We start from the raw sequence: 21,553 nt of genomic DNA, 5'->3' as shown, positions 1-21,553 counted from the left end.
AGCCTCCCAAAGTGCTGGGGTTATAGGCATGATCGTGCCTGGCACCCTGGCTTCTTTTTTCTTCTCTTACATGGATGATGTGAACTCCTTCTACAGAACCTGGATGTGTGTTCCCTTGTCATAAAAATAAACATAAGGGAACGATTCCTCTAATGAACTGATGACAAGGTCTGAGTGGCCCCACAAGCCAGGAGTGACCCCAGACAGCTGTTCTGTTCTCCACTATGAGAAAGAAGAGCTTAGTAGCTACTTCTCTAACATTAAATTCTAAAACTAAAACAATTATTTGTATATGGGTCGTCCAAAATTTAGTTTATGTCCAACAATTGCAAATTAGATTTAATTATTTAGCAGAATATTTTGAAACTAGGGTTTCCAAGCAGATTTACAGGAAAAGCTAACATTGCTTAAAACCGGTTAGTTCATAGGAGCATTACCAACATTTGTTTATGGCTGCCAAGGGTTGCTCAATACCATTTTGAAAACTTTACAAGTAAAAAACAATTCAGATGAGCACTAGAGTTGTAAAGCAGATCTAACATTCTTTCATGCAAAAAGATTAGGTTTTTCCCCCAGGGACAGCAGGGCGTCTCAGGGTGTGGGCTGAGGATCACCACTGGTGAGTTGCCTGGGAAGCTTGTAAAAGCACAGATCCACACAGCGCCAGAGGGCAACCAGAATTTTAGCAGACAGGGACCGGGCAACTTTTCACAAATTCTTCATTGATTCTCTGCACCCAGCAAAGTTTGAGAACTGCTCTAAGGAAATGCAAGGCTATCTCTGCACTTCCTTGCAGTCCCATAAAACCTAACCCTTAAGGAAGAAGAGCCTAACATGAATCAAGGCAAGGACTCAATAAATATTTAGTCAAGAACAAAATGTACTGTGAAGGATCTACCTCTCCTCTTTTCTGTATGCTGCCAAGGAGCCTGAAGCCACATTTGAACTCAATTATAGAAATTTTGTAAGCCTTCACAGCTTGTATTTTTAAGCTCGTTTTTTCCTCACTCTCAAATTTTTACTGTTATATTCTTCCCAGTTCTAATTTTTGCCTTTTATTTATTTGCTGCCATTATTTTATGGTTTTGTAAGCACTCTCAGATGCTCTGTGGAATAAAATGGGGTATAAGTATATAAACACAGCTTTACACAGTTATAAATCAAAGTGGCCAGTATTTGTGTTCCTGCCATGTTCCTTCCCATGCTAGGATCTTGCCATAGATACTAGGCTGCACTCCTTTGTTCTAGCTGTCAGCCAAGAATCTTTTCTGAGAGTTCCTTATGAAAGTACAGGCAGCCTTACTTGTGTCCTTGGAGCTCGATGGCTGTTCCTTTTCTCCCACCGATGTCCCACATGATGACAGAGTGATCTGAACTGCCTGAGAACAACACCCGCTGGACTGGGTCCCAACAGAGAGCGGTCACCCCACCTGAGAGGACAGACACAGCCAGACATCAGTCACAAGGTAAGACTCCTACCCACCAAAGAAATGTGAATGCAGTGGAGACAGGACCTAGTGCAGTTCCTGGCACACAATAAATTTTTGTTGAAAGAACAAACAAATAAGTCCCCAAAGAGAAAAAAATTGGCTCCAAGGAAATTCCCACCCTTTAAGCATTTTCACCAACATTTAATGTACCATAAATTACTGTAAAGACCAAAAGAAAATATAAAAGATAATAAATTGACCTTTAAAAGGGAGACATAATTCTAAGAAGAATTAAAAATATTGCACTGTTCAGAAATATTAACCACATTTTCTTAACTGCTGCCTACCTCCCACCCCTGACAATAACAGATGAGAAGAAAATAGGGCTTACAAATGCTCAATTGGATTTTTTTATTCTTGAATATCAGATTTAATTAGGCCACAATATCAGAAATTAAAATTACGTTTGCTCCTTGGGAATTTTACTTTACAGATTCCGGGCAAACTACTTATGTTCTTAAATGTCAGTTTCCTCAACTGTAAAATGCAGATGACAGTAACACCATGAACACTTTGACTATTACTAAGAATGATAACATCAACCTAGCCGTTACCTACTTCATAGGGTTGTAGTGAGAATTAGATCAATTACATAGGACCACTCTACCACTCTAAACTGTAGTGTGCAGTACAGATGTGGGTTATTAGGATTAATCTAGTGGATGGCTATAAAATATTAGAATAGATTTTCTATGGTAGTCTCCTTGTAAATCAAACCCTTATGTACTGACAATTTTTTCCACATAAAATGAGCACAAAGCCTGCAAATACTTAAAAATGTCAGAAATACTATTTTCATATTATTAAAAAATATTGTATTCTGAAAAGAACATAAAATAGCTCCTAATTTGTTAGAATCTGACATTTTTCTTATTTAGATTATCAATTTGTTCTAATGAAGGGCTATACTTTAAAAGTTTTGAGGGAAGTTTCTCTCATGCATTTGTTTCAGAAGAATACTTTCTTATTTTTCAAATGACTGTTCTTTGTAAGATTTTTTTAAAACCTCAAAAAGCGGAGGAAAACCCTAAACTCTACTATTCTGGATTATGCTTCCTAGTGTCTTCTTAAACCTGCACCAATACCGCTGGTATACACTCCTGCCCCTGTAAGAATAAAAACGGCTTCCCCCAGTGCATATGTGGTTAGCTACTGCCTGCAGCCCAGCCCTCACCCCCGACCACCAACATTCTCCACAACAGCAACCAAACAGTGATGGGCGCAGACAGGCCACTCACTGTATTGTCTGTTGAACTGTACTGTCTGCTGAATTAATGAAGGAGCAGATGAATGCAAACATAAAGATCATTTTCTCCACTTCATACAAGCCCTTGCTTAAATGTCACCTCCTCAGAGACACCTTCCTTGACTACACTCATCACTTTCCTGCTTACTCTGTGTGTTTTTTTTTTAATTGATTGTCTACTGCCCCAGTAGAACAGAAGCTCTAGGAGGGCTGGAGCTGTGGCTTGTTCACCACAAGATCCCTAAAACCTAGAATTCTGCCTGCCTTACCTACAGCAAGCACTCAATCAGCCTGGACAAATGGGCAAATGATTTAATGATGGAGTAAGAATATGAAAGAATGCCCTTGGCTTTGTTCCTGGCTGATGAAACAGACATACAATACCTATTAATAGGTTAATATTAGATTAAGTGGGTTAATTAGGTTAAATAGGTTAAGATTAAATGGGTTAATAAATATAAGCACACAAAACAGTTCCTGGCACACAGGAAGCATGTGCCTGGTTGACTACTACTGTTCATGTGATGCCTTCATCTACTCAACTGCTCACTTCTTTAGGTCATGGCATACCCGTGTCAAGGACAATCTCTGAGATGGTCTTGCTTGACTGACTAAGCCACTACAAGTAGGGGGCTAGATAAGAGAAAGGTGACAAGTGTTTAATTTCCCCTATATAACATGTGAAATGGGTAGTTCAGGTTCTTTAAGGCATCATTATTAGATTTAATAATGGTGGGCACTGGTAAAAAGAATGATTAGAAAGGTTTACTTGACTCAGTTAAAAAGACTTAATTGGAAGGGCTGTTCATTCTGTCAGAATCAACATGGAAATACTGAAATAGGGCTTACCATGAGCCAGGTGACAGATACCTTTAGATTTCCCTGACCAATATACACCTATACATCTAAGAACACCGCACCATGAAGAGCAGGCCCTCTGCCTTCTTTGTTGATGACTATGGGATGAGGATGGTTTATGGGGATAGAAGAGAAAGTTTAGATACAGTGTTATAAGTGTACAGGCTCTGAAACCAGAATCTAGTCTTAAATGCCAGCTCTATCTTTATTAGGTATAGGACCTTGTGCAAATTATTTAATGTCTCTGTGCCTCAGAAGTCTCATCTGTAAAACAGGGATGATAATAGTACCTAACCTACAGTTTTGTTGAGATTAAATGGGTTAATATATATAAGCACACAAAACTGTGCCTAGCATATGGGAAGCATTGCTCACTAAATGTCAGCTATGATTACAGTACAAGACACTTCATCTATACAATCTCTGTGATAGTGTCCTTTGTTGAGTCAGCCTTAAGGCAGTGACCAGCTTGTTCTATGCTATCCCAGCCATCATGAGATCAATTAAGGTCTAGCTTTGCCACATTGTATCAGGCCAGAAGGGGCCAGGGCTAGGAAGGGGAGTTCTTAGTAACACAGTTAGGAAGGGAAATAGGTAATCTGGTTAAAGCAAGTCAGAGTATATTCATCAGACCCTCCCAAGGCTCAGAGTGGAAGAGAAAAAAGGAAAAGCTGCAAGACAAGAAAAAGTTTAGGATGGGGTAGGGAGTAAATAACTCTGGAGCCCCATGCCTGCTCTGTGTAAATGTCCTAACAATGATGTCATTTAAAGTTAGCTTATAAATGATAAATTACAGCATTCATTTCGAATTAGTTCAATAAGCATGTACTGAGCCTCTTCTGTATGGAGGAACTGTGCTAGGCTTAGCAGATATAATGAAATAAGACTTAGACTCTACCCACCAAAAATGTACAATGATATGATGATGGATTACCTTTGAGAACAAGAAGAGCATGCACGCTATGTTTGGTCGATCCATTCTCTTACGCGATATGTGACTGTTTCCCCTATCTGGAGTGCCTGTCTTGCCTTTTATCACCCAAGTAACTTTTCTCCCTTTTCAAGGTGCAGCTCAAATACCCTCTCCTCCAGGAAGCCTTCCCAACACCTTCAATCCAGGTGAGGTTCCAGTCTCTATGCATATCTCTATTGTTACAAAGACCCCACTATATTGAACTTGGTTGGATTTTAAGTCTGTCCCCACAGTAGACTTTGGGTTATGTATCTTTGTATTCCAGCACAGCACACAGTGACTGGTACACAGGAGTTGCTAATAAATGTTTACTCAACTGTTCTGCTGAATTGAATGGCAGAGAGGAATGGGAGAGCAATAAGCAAGAGGCGTCCAGGACAGTCTGGGGTGGGAGCTGATGGGAAGGCTGTGCAAGACACCAAGTATCAGAGATGCGGTGGGGAGAGGTGCTGATGGAAACGGCCTCTCCCTTATTTTTTCCTGCATCTCTCTGCACATAGGGCTTCCTGATGAACTAACGCTTCTGGCAGCAGAGAAACCACCTTCAGCCAGCCTGCATTCCAAGCAGTGCAGACACACACCTCACACCCCAACCCACACTGGGGGCAGAGTCCAGGGCTTCAATGCTTGTGGTTTTCCAGTGTTTCTATTTTAAATGATAAAAAGCATTTGTTCCATTTCATTTGATTTCATTTCAAGTTATTCCATCTTTCTGACCCCTTTAAGTGTTTTATTTTATGCTTCTTCCTTCCTTTGGCCTCCCTAATATGACCTACAGAATAATTTTTTAATTAAATGGTTTAATTCTTAGAAATAAAGTATTCTGCTTATTCTTTAGTGGGCACAGGTCTTCTATTAAGGATGATGAAAAAGTTCTGGAAATGGATAGTGGTGATGGCTGCCCAACACTGTGAATATACTTTATGTCACTGACTTGTACAGTGCATGACTTGTACACCTAGAAGGTTGAAATGGTAAAGTTCATGTTATATGTATTTTATCAAAATAAAAAAACTGCCAAAACATTTTTAAAATAAAAATTTTCATAATTATACAATTTATACTGCTATATACCCTCATAAATATAACTGTTAGTTGCTGGCTAGTATCTCACACATGTATGTATCTTATTTCACCTATTTTTAGATTGTTCTTAACTTTTAAGTATTATACATTTTGCTAAGATGAACATTTTTACGCATACAACTTTGTTCACATTTCCAATTAGTTAGAAGAGAATCCCAAATGTAGAACTGAATCAGAGAGTATAAAGATTTTTAGAAATTTAATATATATTACCAAAATGCTTAGGGAACTAATTTTTTTTTTTTTTGAGACCTTGACCACATACCTTGCAAAAGTGAAAGACCACGCAGAGTGTTACAAAATCAGGGTTGGAAACTGCTGGTCTGTCTTTCCCAGAGTGTGATCTGGTAACTCAGCAGAAGGAGTGTCACACCACCCTCAAGGGTAATAGGTGCAGGCCAACATGAGGCTAAAGGAGAGGAAGAGACTCTTGAATAAAATATCTGACCTTCTGATTCCTGCATTTTGCTCTAGGGTGAAGTGACAAGGGTTTTTGTCAAGCTAAATGCCCTCCATCTCTAGACTATATCTTCATCCTGAGATCCACAACTGTTCACCCAGCTGTCTCTTTTCTGCCACCTCAGGGACATGTTCAGTTCAATACAGTGCTGTTCTCTCCCAGACCTGCTCTCCCAGCAGTGCTCCAGGTTTCAGGAAGTGCTATCACCAGACACACCAGCAATACATGCTACAGACAGAAGCCTTGGGAGTCACTGCTACCCTAGTTAGTTACCAAGTGCTGCTGGCCCCTGCTCTCCAAACAGATCTTAAATCTCCCTGCCTTGTCTCCACACATTGCTGTCCCCCAGTCGAAACAAAGTCAGCTTTCTGAGGGACTATAGGAGTAGCCTCTGAAACAGTGTCTGTTCATCTATTCTGTTCCAGTCAATCTACCACCTACTGCTGCCACAGTGGCTTATTAAAATGCAAATCATGTCACTACTCTATTTAGACTTCATCACTGGTTTCCCACCAACCTGAGAATAATGCCTGAAGCTCCTAACACTACTTGTAAGGTCACTTGCCTTTGTGTGGTTGCTAACATTTTCCCACTCTATGCCACTAGAATGGCCCCACCACCTAGGTAGTTCTTTTTTCTCCTTAAGGTGCCATTTAAACACCACTTCTGGCCTGGCACAGTGGCTCATGCCTGTAATTCCAGCACTTTGGGAGGCTGAGGTGAGCGCATCACTTGAGGCCAATAGTTTGAGACCAGCCTGGCCAACATAGTGAAACCCCATCTCTACTAAAAATACAAAAATTAGCTGGGCATGGTGGCATGCATTTTTAAATCCCAGCTACTTGGGAGGCTGAGGCAGGAGAACTGCTTGAACCCAGGAGGTAGAGGTTGCAGTAGGCCAAGATTGCACCACTGTACTTCAGCCTGGGTGACAAAGCAAGACTCCATCTCAAAAAAAAAAAAAAAAGAAAGAAAGAAAAGAAAACAAATTAAAAGAAAAAAGACAAATAAAAAATGAAAATAAAGAAAAAAAAAGAAAGAAAGAAAAGAAAGAAAGAAAGAAAGAACGAACGAACGAACGAACGAACCCAAAACTAAAACCACTTCTTTGGGAAGCCTCCCTTTAGTTCTCTGTATGAGGAGAGGACCTTTTGTAATTTGCTTCCAAAGAAGCCACTGTGCACATCAGGAGGGCTCCACAGCGCCTGCTACTCATAATGTTTGGATGAATTATCTGTAACTACTGGTCTAATGCATGCTGGCTGGAAGATGGATAAGGGCAAAAATTATGCTTGTTTTATTCACTCACATATCCTGGCACCATCATATCTATATATGATGACAATTTACACCTACTGACCTGCAGTTTATATAAACTGGATCTGTGAGTCTCCACTGTAAACAAAAATTGAAGTTCTAAATTATAAGAACTTGATATCTTTGCATTGAACTGTGACTTTGTTTGTTTAGTTATTTTTGTTATAGTTACACTGTTCCCTTCAATAATTCCCCTTACGGCTCATGAACAACTTTGTATTTAATTCTTCATTAATGAGTATGCTTTGGCAGATTTACATTCAAGCCCCCCTTGTTTCAAATATGTTCATGCTAATAAAGTAATTTCTTAGAAATAAAAGAAAAAAAGACTGTTATTAACACTATTAATTTCCAATGGTCAAAATATGATTTTTGGCTCGATGTGGTGGCTCAGGCCTGTAATCCCAACACTTTGGGAGGCTGAGGTGGTTGGATCATTTGAGGTCAGGAGTTCAAGACCAGCTGGCCAACATGGTGAAACCCTGCCTCTACTAAAAATACAAAAATTAGCTGGGTGTGGTGGTGGGCACTTGTAGTCCCAGCTACTCTGGAGGCTAAGGCAGGAGAATTCCTTTAACCTGGGGGGTGGAGGCTTCAGTGAGCCGAGATCACGCCACTGCACTCCAGCCTGGGCAACAGAGCGAGACTGTCTTCAAAACAAAACAAAACAAAAAAGATTTTTTTTCTCCTTTATTAAAGTTAGTTTATGACATTTTCACAGAAATACATTCTACTTTCCACAGAAACAGCAGAAATGGCAAAGAACTATGATACTTGGCATTTAGCTCCAGAAAGAAAACCAGCAGAGGGAGCATAAGAACATAAAACTAGTTTCCTAAATCCCAAGGGATTAGAAAAATGTTATGCTTTGGCCTCTGGGCATGACTACTAGGTCGATCCCCTCATTAACCCACATTTTTGTATGACCTTCTGTACTGTGAGAGAGAGTGATGGGGTGAAGGGCTATGACTCTGGACACATACTGAAGACCTGTCTGCTTCTGAGTTTGCATCTGGAGTGATGGGACTTCCAAAGCTGCTCTTTAATGGAACTGGATTAACTTTAGGGTGTTCGTTTTGTCCTTTCAAAAATCCCTTTACCAGAATTGAGACTAGCTGTATTTGGGACCTCCCAGTACCCAGAATGAGCCTACCACTTAGGAAGAGCTCAACAATATATCTAAACCACCATGGACTCTCTTAGATGCCCTCACTCTAGCTTTACAGGAATGAGTTGTGTTGTAGCCACATTCGTGATGGGCAGATACTACTGTTTAGGAATAATGATGAAGTAACGATCTGACCTGCTACATTTGCCTTCCTGTCCGTTAGTGAACTTCCTGGGCCATTTCCTGTTTTTCTCTAAGATATTTCTTGATAAAAATAAAATGAAAATGCTTTAAACTCTTTAAGAAAGATAAGGCACAATGCCAAGGTCATGTTTCATATCAGAACAATCCTGTAAAACATGGGACCCTTGAGCCACATGTGGCTGACAACAGTGCTTAGAAGCTGCTACTGACCCTTTTCTGACCTGGAGGCAACAATACAAAACTCAGAGGGCTCCTATTAGCTACCATACGGTGACTGGGTGAGTGGGTGAGTGCCTGATTACTGGAGACTCAAGAGGTCAGGCTGAAAGCCACCCCTGCCTAAAGCAAACCTGGAAACCATCAGGTCCATTATCAGGCCTGCAGAATACACCTCTGAATTCTACCTTGAATCCATCCACTCCTTACTTTCCCACTGCCACGGTCCCATTTCAAGGGACAGTTCCCTACCAGCTTTCCAATTCCACTCTTTACTCTAGTGCCAGACAATCTTTTAAAATCTAATCCAGTTACCTTCTTTGCTTCAAACTCTTTAATAGTCTCTCAGTGACGTGACAGCACTGCCTCAGTGATGGGAAGTGACCCTTGCTTCCTTTCTGGCCGCCTCTTCACCCTGACCTCCCCGCTCCCTCCCTCATACTCAGTGTTCCCACCAAAAAAAAGAGTGATAGCAGTTCTCAAGAGAGCCATGCTCTTGCACATTTCCTTGCCTTGAACACACTGGTTTTCTCTGCCTGAGTTGCTCTTCTCATTTGTTTTCCATGAACTCAATACTTACTCATCCCCAAAGATCTGAGGTCAGGCAATGACTCCTGAGGAGGCCATCCCTAACTGCCTCCGCCTCCTTCAAGTGGGCTGCCCTTCCATGTTCCCAGAAGCGCAAGGTGCTCACTCCCTGCCTGCCCTTGCCACCATGCACTAGAACTGTGCTTCAGCGTTTGTCTGGGTTGTGAAGAATTTGAGGACAATGACTGTGCCTTTTATTCTGTGACTGGGAGGAATAGCTGAGATGACAAGGGACAACACAGAGTGTAAAGAGAAGGGGACCCAGGGAAGATCCTGGACACCACAGACCACAATGGAGCCTGAGAAAGCCAGCAGCGTAGTAGAAGAAAAGCCAAAGGAAGCAGTTACAGCCAGAAGGAATGGCAACAATGTAAAATGCTGCTAAAAAGTTAAGTACGACAAGGTTTACAGCATGCCCCAAAAGGCCGCTGGACACCTCGGGGACTGCAGTTTCAGTGGCGTAATAATGACAAACCAGATTGCAGAGAGCTGGAAGGCAAATTGGAAGTGAAAAATATGAAGCAGCTGGGAAAATTATATTCTTCTAAGAAACACTGTTGTTTGCTACAACTTGGATGAACCTTGAGTACATTATGCTGAGTGAAATAAGCCTGTCACAAAAGGACAAATACTGCATGATTCCACTGCTGTGAGTCACCTAGACTAGTCAAATTCATAGAAACAGAAAGCAGAATAACAGTTTCCAGGGAATGGTGGGGTCGGGGGCGGGGGGTGGTGCGGGGAGTTGGGGAGGATGGGGACTTAATGTCCAAGGGAAGAGAGTTTCAGTTTCACAAGATGAAAAAGATTCTGTGATGGAAGGTGGTGATGATTGCACAACAGTGTGAATGTAGTTATAATGCTACTGAACAGCATATTTAAAAATGGTTAAAATGGTAAATTTTCTGTTTTACACATTTTACCATAATTTTTTTTTTAAAAAGCATTGCTATTAAGAGAATAAGAAGGAAATTGCTATAAGACATGGGATTGAGAGGGTGTTGGTTTGTTTTCCTACCGGAGAGGCAAGAAACATAAGCATGTTAATAAATTGAGAAGGCTGAGTTAGTCAAAAGAGAGACCAAGGCAATCTATTTTGGTATGGTGACCCTGAGAATAGCCTAGGGCCAGAGGAAAGCAGCTTTCCTGCACCGAGAAGAGGAGAAACGGGGAGAAGAAAATTTGTTTGTTGGGGTGGGGGGATATACAGTGGATAAGAAATATGTTTTTTTTAAAAAAGCTTGTATCTGGTAGCTTTTGAAGGACGAGGCAAGGAATGAGATGGAGACAGGGGCTTGGGAAGGATGGTGAATGTCTCTGTTTAGGGGCCTGGGAGAAGGAGTGAACTGAGAACAGGGAGAGGGATTATTAGGCAACTTCATGCCTCTGCAGAGGAAATCGTGAGTGTGCAATGGTCATGATGGTCTAAGCCTCAAGGCAGCATGACTACTGTAGACCCAGCAGCTGGCTACACAAGGAGAAAAGGTAGAGAGTTAGTCTGAATCAGAAAGCCTTGCTAAGAAGGCAGAATATTTACATTCACAGAACTGAGAACACTGGGAAGGCATGGGTGAATTAATGCACCACTGGGAGGAAAGGTGATGCAGGGGCTGAGACGCTGGGAAAAGGGAGGAACTGCAGGTTGGAATGTGCCACGAGGGGAAACCATAAGTGGAACAAAGTAAAGGTGTAGGGAACTGGAGGATGAGGAGGCTGAAGTCTGCAGTGAAGCACAGAAGTTTAAGAGTTCTGAGGTGGGACAGTTCTGGGTGCCCCCCAGACCCCTAGGCCCAGTCTTGGCCAAAGTTTGGTGAGGGTATGAGTGGCTAAAAAAGAAATTCAATCAGGGAAGACCAGGGTCCTATCCATAAAGGCATAAATAAAGGTGATCTTTTATGAATCTTCTTCCTTGGATTCCATTTTCTCCTTACTATATGTTTCTTATTCCAGCATTCCATTTTTTTCCCTTTAGGAAGCTCCTTATGATCTAGGTACTATCCAATTTTACATCCTCTTTCCCCTACTTTTTTCGTAAAACATCTAAACTCAGGACTATCCCGTTTTACACAAAATCACGGGTTGGTAGATAGTAAAAAATAGAAAGAAAATAACCATGAAAACTGGCAATGACTCATTTTCTAGGGTCAATGTGTTCTAGAGTCAATAGTACTTTAAAACTACTAGTAAAAAATTAATCATTATCATCTATGAAGTCTTTCAAAGGCTAAGCATGAATATTTTATGTTACCTTGCTTAAATGACCCTAGCAGACCAATAACATAAAGGGGACCTTGGGTTTTAAACTGAAAAGAATACAAAGGAAGGAAAGTTGGAGAGGAACTTGACCTTTTTCACAAAGTCTAGTTACCCACGAAGAGTACACCTGTCTTTTCATTTGAGTTGGAAATGGGAATCTTTCTTGTACACCATCTTCTAACTCCAGGAAGGGCAAGGTCAGACCAAGGCAGCTGTCTTTTTGGCCTTCTGGGGTTTGGGCCTTCTGGGGTTTGAGCCGTCTGAGGCCACGTGGTCTCAAACAATACTTCATTATTATAGGCCAGCCCTGGCTTTCTCTGGTGCAATATGACAGAGAACCAAATTATCAACATTTTCAAAATAGACTGGTTTCTCTTTTGTTTGGATTATACAGAAAAATGTTTGACGTTATATCTTACTGAACCATTTTGAAATCAGTTAAGCATATCATGTGTACAAGCATGGATTGTACTTTGCCACTTTCAAAACATATCTGAACATCAGTAGATGCAGCAGGCAATATCTCACTGTGTTATCAGTACATGATGATTTTGCTGTTAATCCTACCTGTGTGTCCTCTGAATGTTGTGACCAGGGTGCAGTTTTCTTGCTCCAGTTTGAGGATTGTTACTTGGCCTGAGTGGTCACCAATAAACACATGCCGGGTTTCAACATCAAATCTGTCATGTAAGCATTAAGGATTGTTTCTCAAAATTGAATGGGGGAATTTACAATGAAAAAACAGGGCATAAATGTAACAAGAAATACACAAATGCCATCTGAGGAAAACTTGAAGACAGTACCGAAAGACACAAAAGTGAACTTAACCAAATGAAGGACATACTGTATTATTGGATGGTAAGGATTAAAACTCAAAAGATGTCACTTCTTGCTCCATTAATGTATACATTTAAAATCTATACATTACATTTTTAAACTATCAACACATGTTTTCTAGCTAAGTGTTCATATGGAAAAATAAATAAGCAAAAAGAGCCAAGAATACTCTGAAAATAAGAACAGTATGTTATGTGATAGGGAGGTTAGCCCTACCAGATATTTTAAAATGTTAGAAAGTTTAATTAAAAGTATGGTATTGATGTATAAATAGACTAATAGGACAGAATGCAAAGTCAAGAAATAGACCCAAAAGCACACTTAAATTTAGTAAATGTCTGATGAAGGTAGCTTTTCAAATGAATAAGGAAAACATAGATTTAAAAAAAATGATGTTGGCACAAACTAGATAGCCATTTGGAAAAAGAAAATAGAATCTGTATTTCACATTGTATACCAGGACAGATTCCAAATGAATTAGGGATCTAAATGTAGAAAATGAAAACATAAGCTTAGGTAGGAAAGTTTCTTTGTAACTTCAGAGTGGGAAAAGCTATGACTCAAAACCACAACAAATATTATGAGCAAAGCCAAAAGACAAACTGGAAAAAAATATTTGCAACTTATGTCACAAAGGGCCCAAATCTCTAATATAAAAAAAGCAATCAAGAAGAAAAAGATCACAAACCTAATAGAAAAATGGGCAAAATTCGAATGGAACTATTAATAGGTAGTTCAAGGAGAAATCAAAATGGTGCTGTGCAAAAAAGAGTTAACACAGCAGCTCTGACTGTGATCTTCTGAAAGTCTGTTTACAAAGTTGGCATGGTGTCTGAGAATTTGGATTTTGCAAAGGTTCTCACCATTAACTGATAAAAGTGGCTCACTGTGCCTTAACTGTTCAAACAATATGACTTATGCTGAACACCTGCTTTCCTTCTGGGAATCTGGAATTTTGGAATGTCCCAGGTACCTGCCTACATAACCAGTAAAAGCCCTAGGCATGGAGTCTCTAATAAGCTTCTCTGGTTGACAACGCCTAGCAACCCTATTTCTAAAGATCTGTCCCAGAGATACACAGGCAAAAATACAAAATGACACATGCCCAAGGCTAGTCACTTTTGTTATTTTAATAGGTAAAGTTTGAAAATAACCTAACAGTCTATCAATAGCGGACTTACTGAATTAACTATGCTACATCCACACAATAGAATATTATGCAGCTAGGGGAAGAATGGATATCTTTATACACGAACAACAGGATATATTATTAAGTTGGGGGCGGCAGCCAAGGCATATGAGAGTTTATAAGCTATACTATTTCTGTGTAAGAAAGGGAGAGAAATACAAATGTGTATGCATGTGTGTGCATGTGCATGTATCCACTCATATTTAGAAAGAGAAGTACTAGAAGGATTAAGATCTAACAAAAGTGGCTCCTGCAAGGTGAGGGGACAGTGATGGAAGTGAGACCTCCACCTTGTCATAGTTGCTATTTTGGCATTTTGTAATATTTTTACGTATTAAAAGGTACATAAAATTTGTAGCCAGGCACAGTGGCTCATGCCTGTAATCCCAGCACTTTGGGAGGCCAAGGAAGGAAGATCACGTGAGCCCAGGAATTCGAGACCAGTCTGGGCAACAAAGCGAGACCTTGCCTCTACAAAAATTAAAAAAATTAGCTGGGCACAGTGGCACATGCCTGTAGTTCCAGCTATATGGGAGGCTGAGACAGGAGGATTGCTTGAGTCCAGGAAGTCGAAGCTGCAGTGAGCTATGTTCAAGCCACTGTACTCCAGCCTGGGTGACACAGTGAGACCCTGTCTTAAAAAAAAAAAAATGTGTGTGTGTGTGTGTATTTCAAATAATTTAAAAAATATATATATATACATGTATATATGTATTTCAAATAATTTTTTTTAAACTCCCCCATATTGAAAACAAAGTAAAATGAATGAACATAACTATCAAATTGGTGACATAATCACATAGTTAGAATGATTTCAAGAGCCTTTAAAACACAATATTTTCAATGTCTCAGTGTCTCACTCTGTTTCCAAAGCTGGTCTCAAACTCCTAGGCTCAGTGATCCTCCCACCTTGGCCTCCCAAAGTGCTGAGATAACAGGTGTGAGCCACCATGCCTGACTAAAAATTTTATGTATTCTTTAACAAAAATTTTATGTATTCTTTAATATGTCAAAACATTACAGGATTCCAAAATGGGAACTATGACAAGGGAGAAGTCTCACCCCCATCACTGGTAGAATATATTCTAAGGACAAAAAGAGCTGCAAAGAAATCTAAAATCACATTCACTAGTCTTATTGTTATTTAGTATTGCTCATTATTTTTGAACCATTTAAATAAACCATAGGATAAAGCAAATGAGGAACTATGCCAATGTTTTAACAACTAAGATTTTCAGCCTAAGATAAAGAATCAAGTACAAAAACCGAAAAGTAAAAATCCTGTAATGTTAAATTTGATTAAGAAATATATGAACTGATGATTTGTTCTCTTTTTAAAAATACACACTCATTTATATATACTTCTTAGCTATCTCTGAATATTGTTCCTCACTAAAAAAAATGACTGATTCCAGGACTGGACAGGAAAAGTACAAGATGAACATGAGACATGTTGAGTCAGAAGGCAAGGAGGCTACCGAAGGCTAAATAGGCTTCTTTTAGACATGGTGGTAAGGGACGAACAGGTAGAGCACAGAGGCTATTTACAGCATGAAACTATTCCATATGACACTACAATGGTAGATACATGTCTTTATATATTTATCCAAATCCACAGAATGTACAACACCAAGAGTGAACCCTAAACTATGGACTTTGGGTGATAATGATGTGCCAATGTACGTTCACTGATTGTAACAAGCGTACCACTCTGGTGTGGGGGTGCTGGTAATGGGGAGGCCATGCATGTTGAGGTCATTAGGTGCACAGGAAATTCTGCTTAATTTTGCTATGAATCTAAAACAGCTCTTAAAAAATAGTCTTTAAAAAATAAAAATTAGGCCAGGTGCAGTGGCTCACGCCTGTAATTCCAGCACTTTGGGAGACTGAGGCAGGCAGACCACGAGGTCAGGAGTTTGAGATCAGCCTGGCCAAAACAGTGAAATCCCATCTCTACTAAAAATACAAAAAATTAGCCAGGCATGGTGGCGGACACCTGTAATTCCAGGTACTTAGGAGGCTGAGGCAGGAGAATCACTTGAACCCAGGAGGCGGTGGTCGCAGTGAGCTGAGATTACACCATTGCACTCCAGCCTGGGCGACAAGAGTGAAACTCTGTCTCAAAATAAAATAAAATAAAATAGACATTGGGGTCCATTTAATGGGGCTGTTACTGGCCAAAGATGGGATAATTTGATCATAAAATAAAAAGATGGCAACTTATTGAAATACACTGAACATATTATTTAAAAACAAACAAACAACCTAACATTTATAATAGTGCTCAAAAAGAAAAAAAAAAGATTCCTATTAAAGGTAACCAGGGCACTAAATCTGTACTCTGAAAATTAGCAACTAAAAAGATATAAGAATGTATCCTGCTTTTCCTATAATAATTGTATTTCAGGGTAACCAAACAGCCCTAGTTAATGAGGGGGAAGTTATCCTTTAGAAGAATTCCAACAAATACACAGGAAAAATGATAGGATTAGAAAATCACCATTTTGCAACATTAACGAAAACAGAGTTCAGGCAAAGCTCGGCAAGGGATGAAACCATGAAAAGGCTGGTATGGAGGACAGCGCTGCAGGGATCTGGCTGTCACCACCTGAACTGCCGATCAATCTTGGCATAACTGAAAGGGCGACAATGCAATGTCACATGCCTTATAATGGGAAGCTCTATGAAGCACACTTGGTGAGAACCAAATGCTCTCACTAAAAAGCTGAATCTGAATGAAATCAAGATTATAGGGGTAGTTTTTCAGTTTACAGAAAACATGTGAGGAGGGTAGGCAAAGGAGCAAGTTAAATGACATCAATCAATTTAGAATGTGGGACTGTGTGCAGAACTGATTCAGTACCTTCAACTCGGCAGTGGCATTAAAAAAAAAAGTGAAGGGTGCACTGCTCTGGATGAAGAAAGATTTAGAAGATATGATAATCATGTGCAATGTGTGGATCTTGTCTAGATCCAATTTCAAACCCACTACGAAAAAGCTATTTTCAAAATGATCAGTGAAATCTGAAAATTGATTGATTATTCAACAATATCAAGGAGATCAAAGAGTGATTGTTAATTTTTAGATGTAATAATAGCATTGTGATTGCTGAAAAAGTAACCCAAATATTTTCAATGAAGTATATAAGGATAAAATGATACAAGGTCTAGAATTTGCTGTAAAATAGCAAAAATTGAGAGAAAGCAAAAAGGGATAGAAGAATCAACAGTGGATGTGAGTGACTGGCATTAAGAACGATACGAAGAAACTGACATAATCTTAACAGTTTTTCAGAACTCTTTACCTGAACAGAAATAAATCTAAGAAAGAGATTGTCTTAGGTGGGAAACATTCCACTACACATGGTAACATTCTGGAAATATCTCCAACATGAATAAAATCCTAAAATAGAGTATTTGAAGTATTTTTGTAAAAACAGGAAAAACATAATCAAAATATGGTCAAACAACAAGACACTGACAAATGAAGCTGGATAAAGTACTTACAAATTTAAAGACTAACAAGTGAAGTGGGGAAGGAACACATTTCTACTTCCTATTATCTACCTGCCATGGAGCCTTCGGGAAATATCCCATTCTGCTGTACCCAGTTGTGCAGAGGGCCGGCTGAAAAATTATAATCCCCAAATTCTAATCCTGGTTCTGCTAGCTAACGGGCACGTGACCTTGAGCAAGTCACCTATTCCTGAGCCATGGTTTCTACACTGTGAAAACTGAGAATTAGGTCTTTTGTTTTTACTTCACATTATTGTTTTGACAGTGAACAAAGTAATGTGTCAAAACCTGCAAATCTAAGATATTTTTTTCTTTTTCCTTTTCCTTTTCTCTCCCTATTATTATTGTCATTCTTATTGTTACTATTACAGGTCATTTATATTTAAAGCTTCAGATCTTCAGTCAAAACAAATAATTTGAGGTTATTCATAAATTGTTAATTCAATTGTTTTTACTTCACGTTATTGTTTTGACAGTGAACAATGTAATGTGTAAAAGCCTGCAATCTTATCATAAATTGATAATTCAATTTATGAACCAGTCTCTTTGTTTTCCTTTATTTTTCTACTTGAAATTTGGTTATTTTCACTGCATATTTACTTTTCCACTAAGATGCCTGAAAGAAGAGGAATAAAGGCGGAATTCAATCTGATTTAGTCTGTCACTTGTTACCTTAGGTGAATGACTGTGAGGTGGAAATAGGAGAGAATGAGTCATCTGCGGAGGTCTCTTATCAACCATTAGCTATCTACTATGAAGATAAATGGGGTAATGATATTATTCATATTTCATGTTGATTCATCAGATCTTCCTCCTCCCTTCATTACTAAAACAAACAAACAATGAAACCAAAACCCCTGTAAGTGTGGAGGGTGACAGAAAGAAGGAAAGGAGCGGGGTGGGGGTGGGATGTTCACAAGAGGAAATGTTTTTAAAAGCTAAATTTAAATGTGAACGCTAATACTGTATGGCTTGCCTATTAACAATCTGCCTACCAGCCAGCATCAAGAAAAAACTTCCAGCCTTAGAAAAGTCACATGGTTCTTGGCTAAGACCCTCTGGCAAAAGCACAGAGCTGTCATGCCATCAGTGTTTAGCAATGGAAAAATAAGAGCAAAGGTTGGCACCATGGCTCCAAAAATCATAGTTGGCAAGGCAGAGCGGGCAGAGGTCAGGGAATCTTCTGGGAGGGCCTGTCTGTAGTATTGCAGCTCTTCACCACCTGAACAGTGAGGGTAGTTGGATGGAACTGAAACCAGAGGCTCTCACACACTCGGGCTTCTGATACCCAGTCACATGACTTTCTGCTTGGTAAGCCACATGGTGTGGCAAAAGGGAATAGTCACAAAATGAGGATGACTCCTGGAGATGCCCAAAGGGAGTAGCTGTGGTGGTTATAATCCTGCATCAAAGACTACAACAGTTAGGACAAGTTGAACACTGTGCATCTGTTTTTTGTTTTTCATTTTCAAATAGTTTAAAAAGTTAGCTTCCTGAGGCCAATATCTGTATTTTTTTTTCCATACTCCTTGGGCTTGGCTAAGTAATACATAAACCAGCATAAGACCAAATTATATTGATGCCATTAGTTCCTTCTTGAAGGAGCAATGCAGTATAATGGGGAAAAAATAGGAGTCCAAGACAGAAGGCCTAGGTTCTTGTGAGGATTTTCCTACTTACTAGCTGGGTGGCCTCAGATAAGACACAGGACCCTTTCTGGGCTTTAGCCAGCTCATCCGTAAAATGAGGGTACTATAGACTGAATTTTAAAAAAATATTTAATTGACAAAGATTGTATATATTCAAAATGTAGAATGTGATGATGTAATATACATATACATTGTGTAATAATCATCATGGTCAAATTAACACATCCATCGCCACCCATAATTACAGTGTGTGTGAGATAGAGAGATAAGCAAGACAGAATGATTATGTCTCCCCAAAATTCGTATGTTAAAATCTAATTCCCAGCGTGATGGTGTTTGGATACGAATCCTCATGAATGGGATTAGTGCCCTTATCAAAAAAAAAAATGTCCCAGAGAGCTCCTCTGCCCTTTCACCATGTGAGGACATGGGGAGATGTTGTCTATGAAGTAGGAAGCAAGCACCCTCAACAGACACTAAAGCTGCTGGTGTCTTGATCTTAGAATTCCCAGCCTCCAGAATTGTGAGAGACAAATTTCTGTTGTTTATAAGACATCCAGTTTACAGTAATTTATTATAGCAGCCCAAATGGACAAAGACAGAAGGGTTGGACTGGGTGATCTCTAAGTGCCCTTCCAGCTCTAATACTGTAAGAAGTCATTAATGTATTGGCAAGAGAGTTCATGTATTTCAATTTCAGTATTATGCTCATCTGAATTGGTTTTTAGAAAATAAAGGTTGGAGTTTATTAACAGGCAGTACTAGCCTCTCAAAGATGAGCTGATCCTGCCTGTCATTCCTTATTATCCTTGCCTTTGGTCTTCTTGGCAACATGCTACTTTCACAACTTTCCACAATGGTCATTCTTAGTTTCTTCACCTTGCTCTTCCAGTGAGAAAAATAAGAGTGATATTACCTTACATAAACACAAAAATATACCTTTGAATGCCACATGGTTTCAAAGAAACAGCAATGTACTTTGTCAGATGTTGAGAATCACCGAATAGGCATTTTATAAATACGGAGATGAAATTAGGAAGCAGGACTTACTGTTTCTTCCTGCTTTCGCTGACAAGTGACCTGTTTCTACCAACTTCTTAATTTGTCAGAAGATAAAGAGACCGTACGCTTTTTAAACTAAGAACCGCAGGGTCCTTTACTCCCTACAATGGCAGCCTCATCCACACGTCATGCACTGCTCAATACTGTGCTTAGCTGGAGCCCAGTTGGGCAGACGTGAGCATTACCCAGCATCAGCAAGGATTCACCCTGAGCACGAGGACCCTGGCAACTTGGGAGACAAAAATATCATTCTACATATCCTGAAAATGTCTCATTCCTGGAACAAAACTTTTAATGTTACCATGTAGATAACAGCTCATCTACTTCGGTCCTGGCATGGTAGCCTCTCAATAATTATTTAAAACTGAACAGGAATCCTGTGGTTCTTTTCTCAGGCACCAACAGGAAGGTTCACAACCTTGATATCTATGTGTAAATTACTTTTGTACAAAAAGCAAAGATTACATTTTGGTGACGATTTCATCTTCATGTATTTCTGACAGCTGAGGTTCATGAATCTGCACTGTGTTCTGTCTAGATGTCAGACCTTGTGTTACAGTAGGCTCACAAATGGCCCAGTAGTCTATTATTTCAGGTGAAGTGACCACACTTTACTCTGCTTACATGGGAACTCTTGATGATTTGTGCCTTAGGAAATTCTATGAGCACTGTAATCACACTGGGCAACTCAGTCATTCACAAAATGTACAAGTTGCACGTACCCCAAAATTTCATGAAACAAAGAGGTCAACAGGTAAGTTCTCACTAAGAGATTTTTGTCCAGCAAAGGATACTGCAGACCTGAGGCCACAGCACTGGTCCGATAACCTCCCAAGCGCTGCCCACTCTCAGAGCAGTGCCAGGCAAATTGCTTGTCCTGTCCTGTGCTCAGCACCCACTCCAGCTCCAGGACAAACAGGATCATCGTCACTCTGCTCTGATGTGCTGAAAACCAAGAGAAAAGAAAACAACCTATAAAGCATCCTAAGGAGGTTGGAAGAACATGGCCCAAGGGGATGCACCATTCTCTTCTCCCCACCCCAGAATAAGCTGACCAGCAGAACCATTTTAAGGACAGGGTAGAACAGTGGTTCTCGTTGGGGGTGGGTGTATTTCCCAGTAGGCAGGCATGTCTGAGTGTTTTTGGTGATTTTAAAAATACTATCCATCTCTTCTCAATGTTCCCCCTCCTGCCCCACATGTGCCAACCCAAGGATTACTGCCACACATAGCTCCTGTTACCAAAGGGCTTGGGCCACCTCCCTCAGACATGCTAGGGCTGCTGAACTGGAGAGAGCCACATCCAGCTGTGACCACAACACACATTAGCAGTGACATTCATGTAATATAATCACTACAGTCAGTTTATGTGCACTTACAAAAAAACTGGCGCATACTGTTCTTCTTTCAATGAAGTCTGTCTTATAAAGCCATACAAAAGTTCTAGATGAACACTTTCCTTCAAAAATTAAATGCATGGGAAGGACAGAATTATTTC

At 39.9% G+C, this 21,553-nt stretch overlaps 1 protein-coding gene across 5 annotated transcripts in view; it reads right to left on the bottom strand.

Annotated features, from left to right (window-relative positions):
- Nucleotides 1–21,553, bottom strand: part of WDFY2 (WD repeat and FYVE domain containing 2) — a 197,072-nt gene that overhangs the window by 32,069 nt on the left and 143,450 nt on the right. For 4 of the 5 annotated variants that reach the window (XR_002479204.2, XR_010341648.1, XR_010341649.1 and 1 more), the window contains exons 5-7: nucleotides 20,850–21,000; nucleotides 12,370–12,482; nucleotides 1,304–1,430 (exon numbers count right to left, since the gene is read on the bottom strand). Coding sequence is in view for 1 of the 5 variants with exons in the window: in XM_021674546.2 (XP_021530221.1) it covers nucleotides 1,304–1,430; nucleotides 12,370–12,482; nucleotides 20,850–21,000 (391 nt within the window). In the remaining 4 variants the exon portion in view is untranslated. The remainder of the gene's footprint in view (nucleotides 1–1,303; nucleotides 1,431–12,369; nucleotides 12,483–20,849; nucleotides 21,001–21,553) is intronic. The other variant, XR_010341650.1, reaches the window with a different exon arrangement.

The sequence above is a fragment of the Aotus nancymaae genome, unplaced genomic scaffold (assembly GCF_030222135.1).
Source record: "Aotus nancymaae isolate 86718 unplaced genomic scaffold, 86718_ANA_hifiasm-v0.15.2.pri h1tg000009l, whole genome shotgun sequence".
Classification (NCBI taxonomy): domain Eukaryota; kingdom Metazoa; phylum Chordata; class Mammalia; order Primates; family Aotidae; genus Aotus; species Aotus nancymaae.
This window is presented reverse-complemented; position numbering and strand designations above follow the sequence as displayed.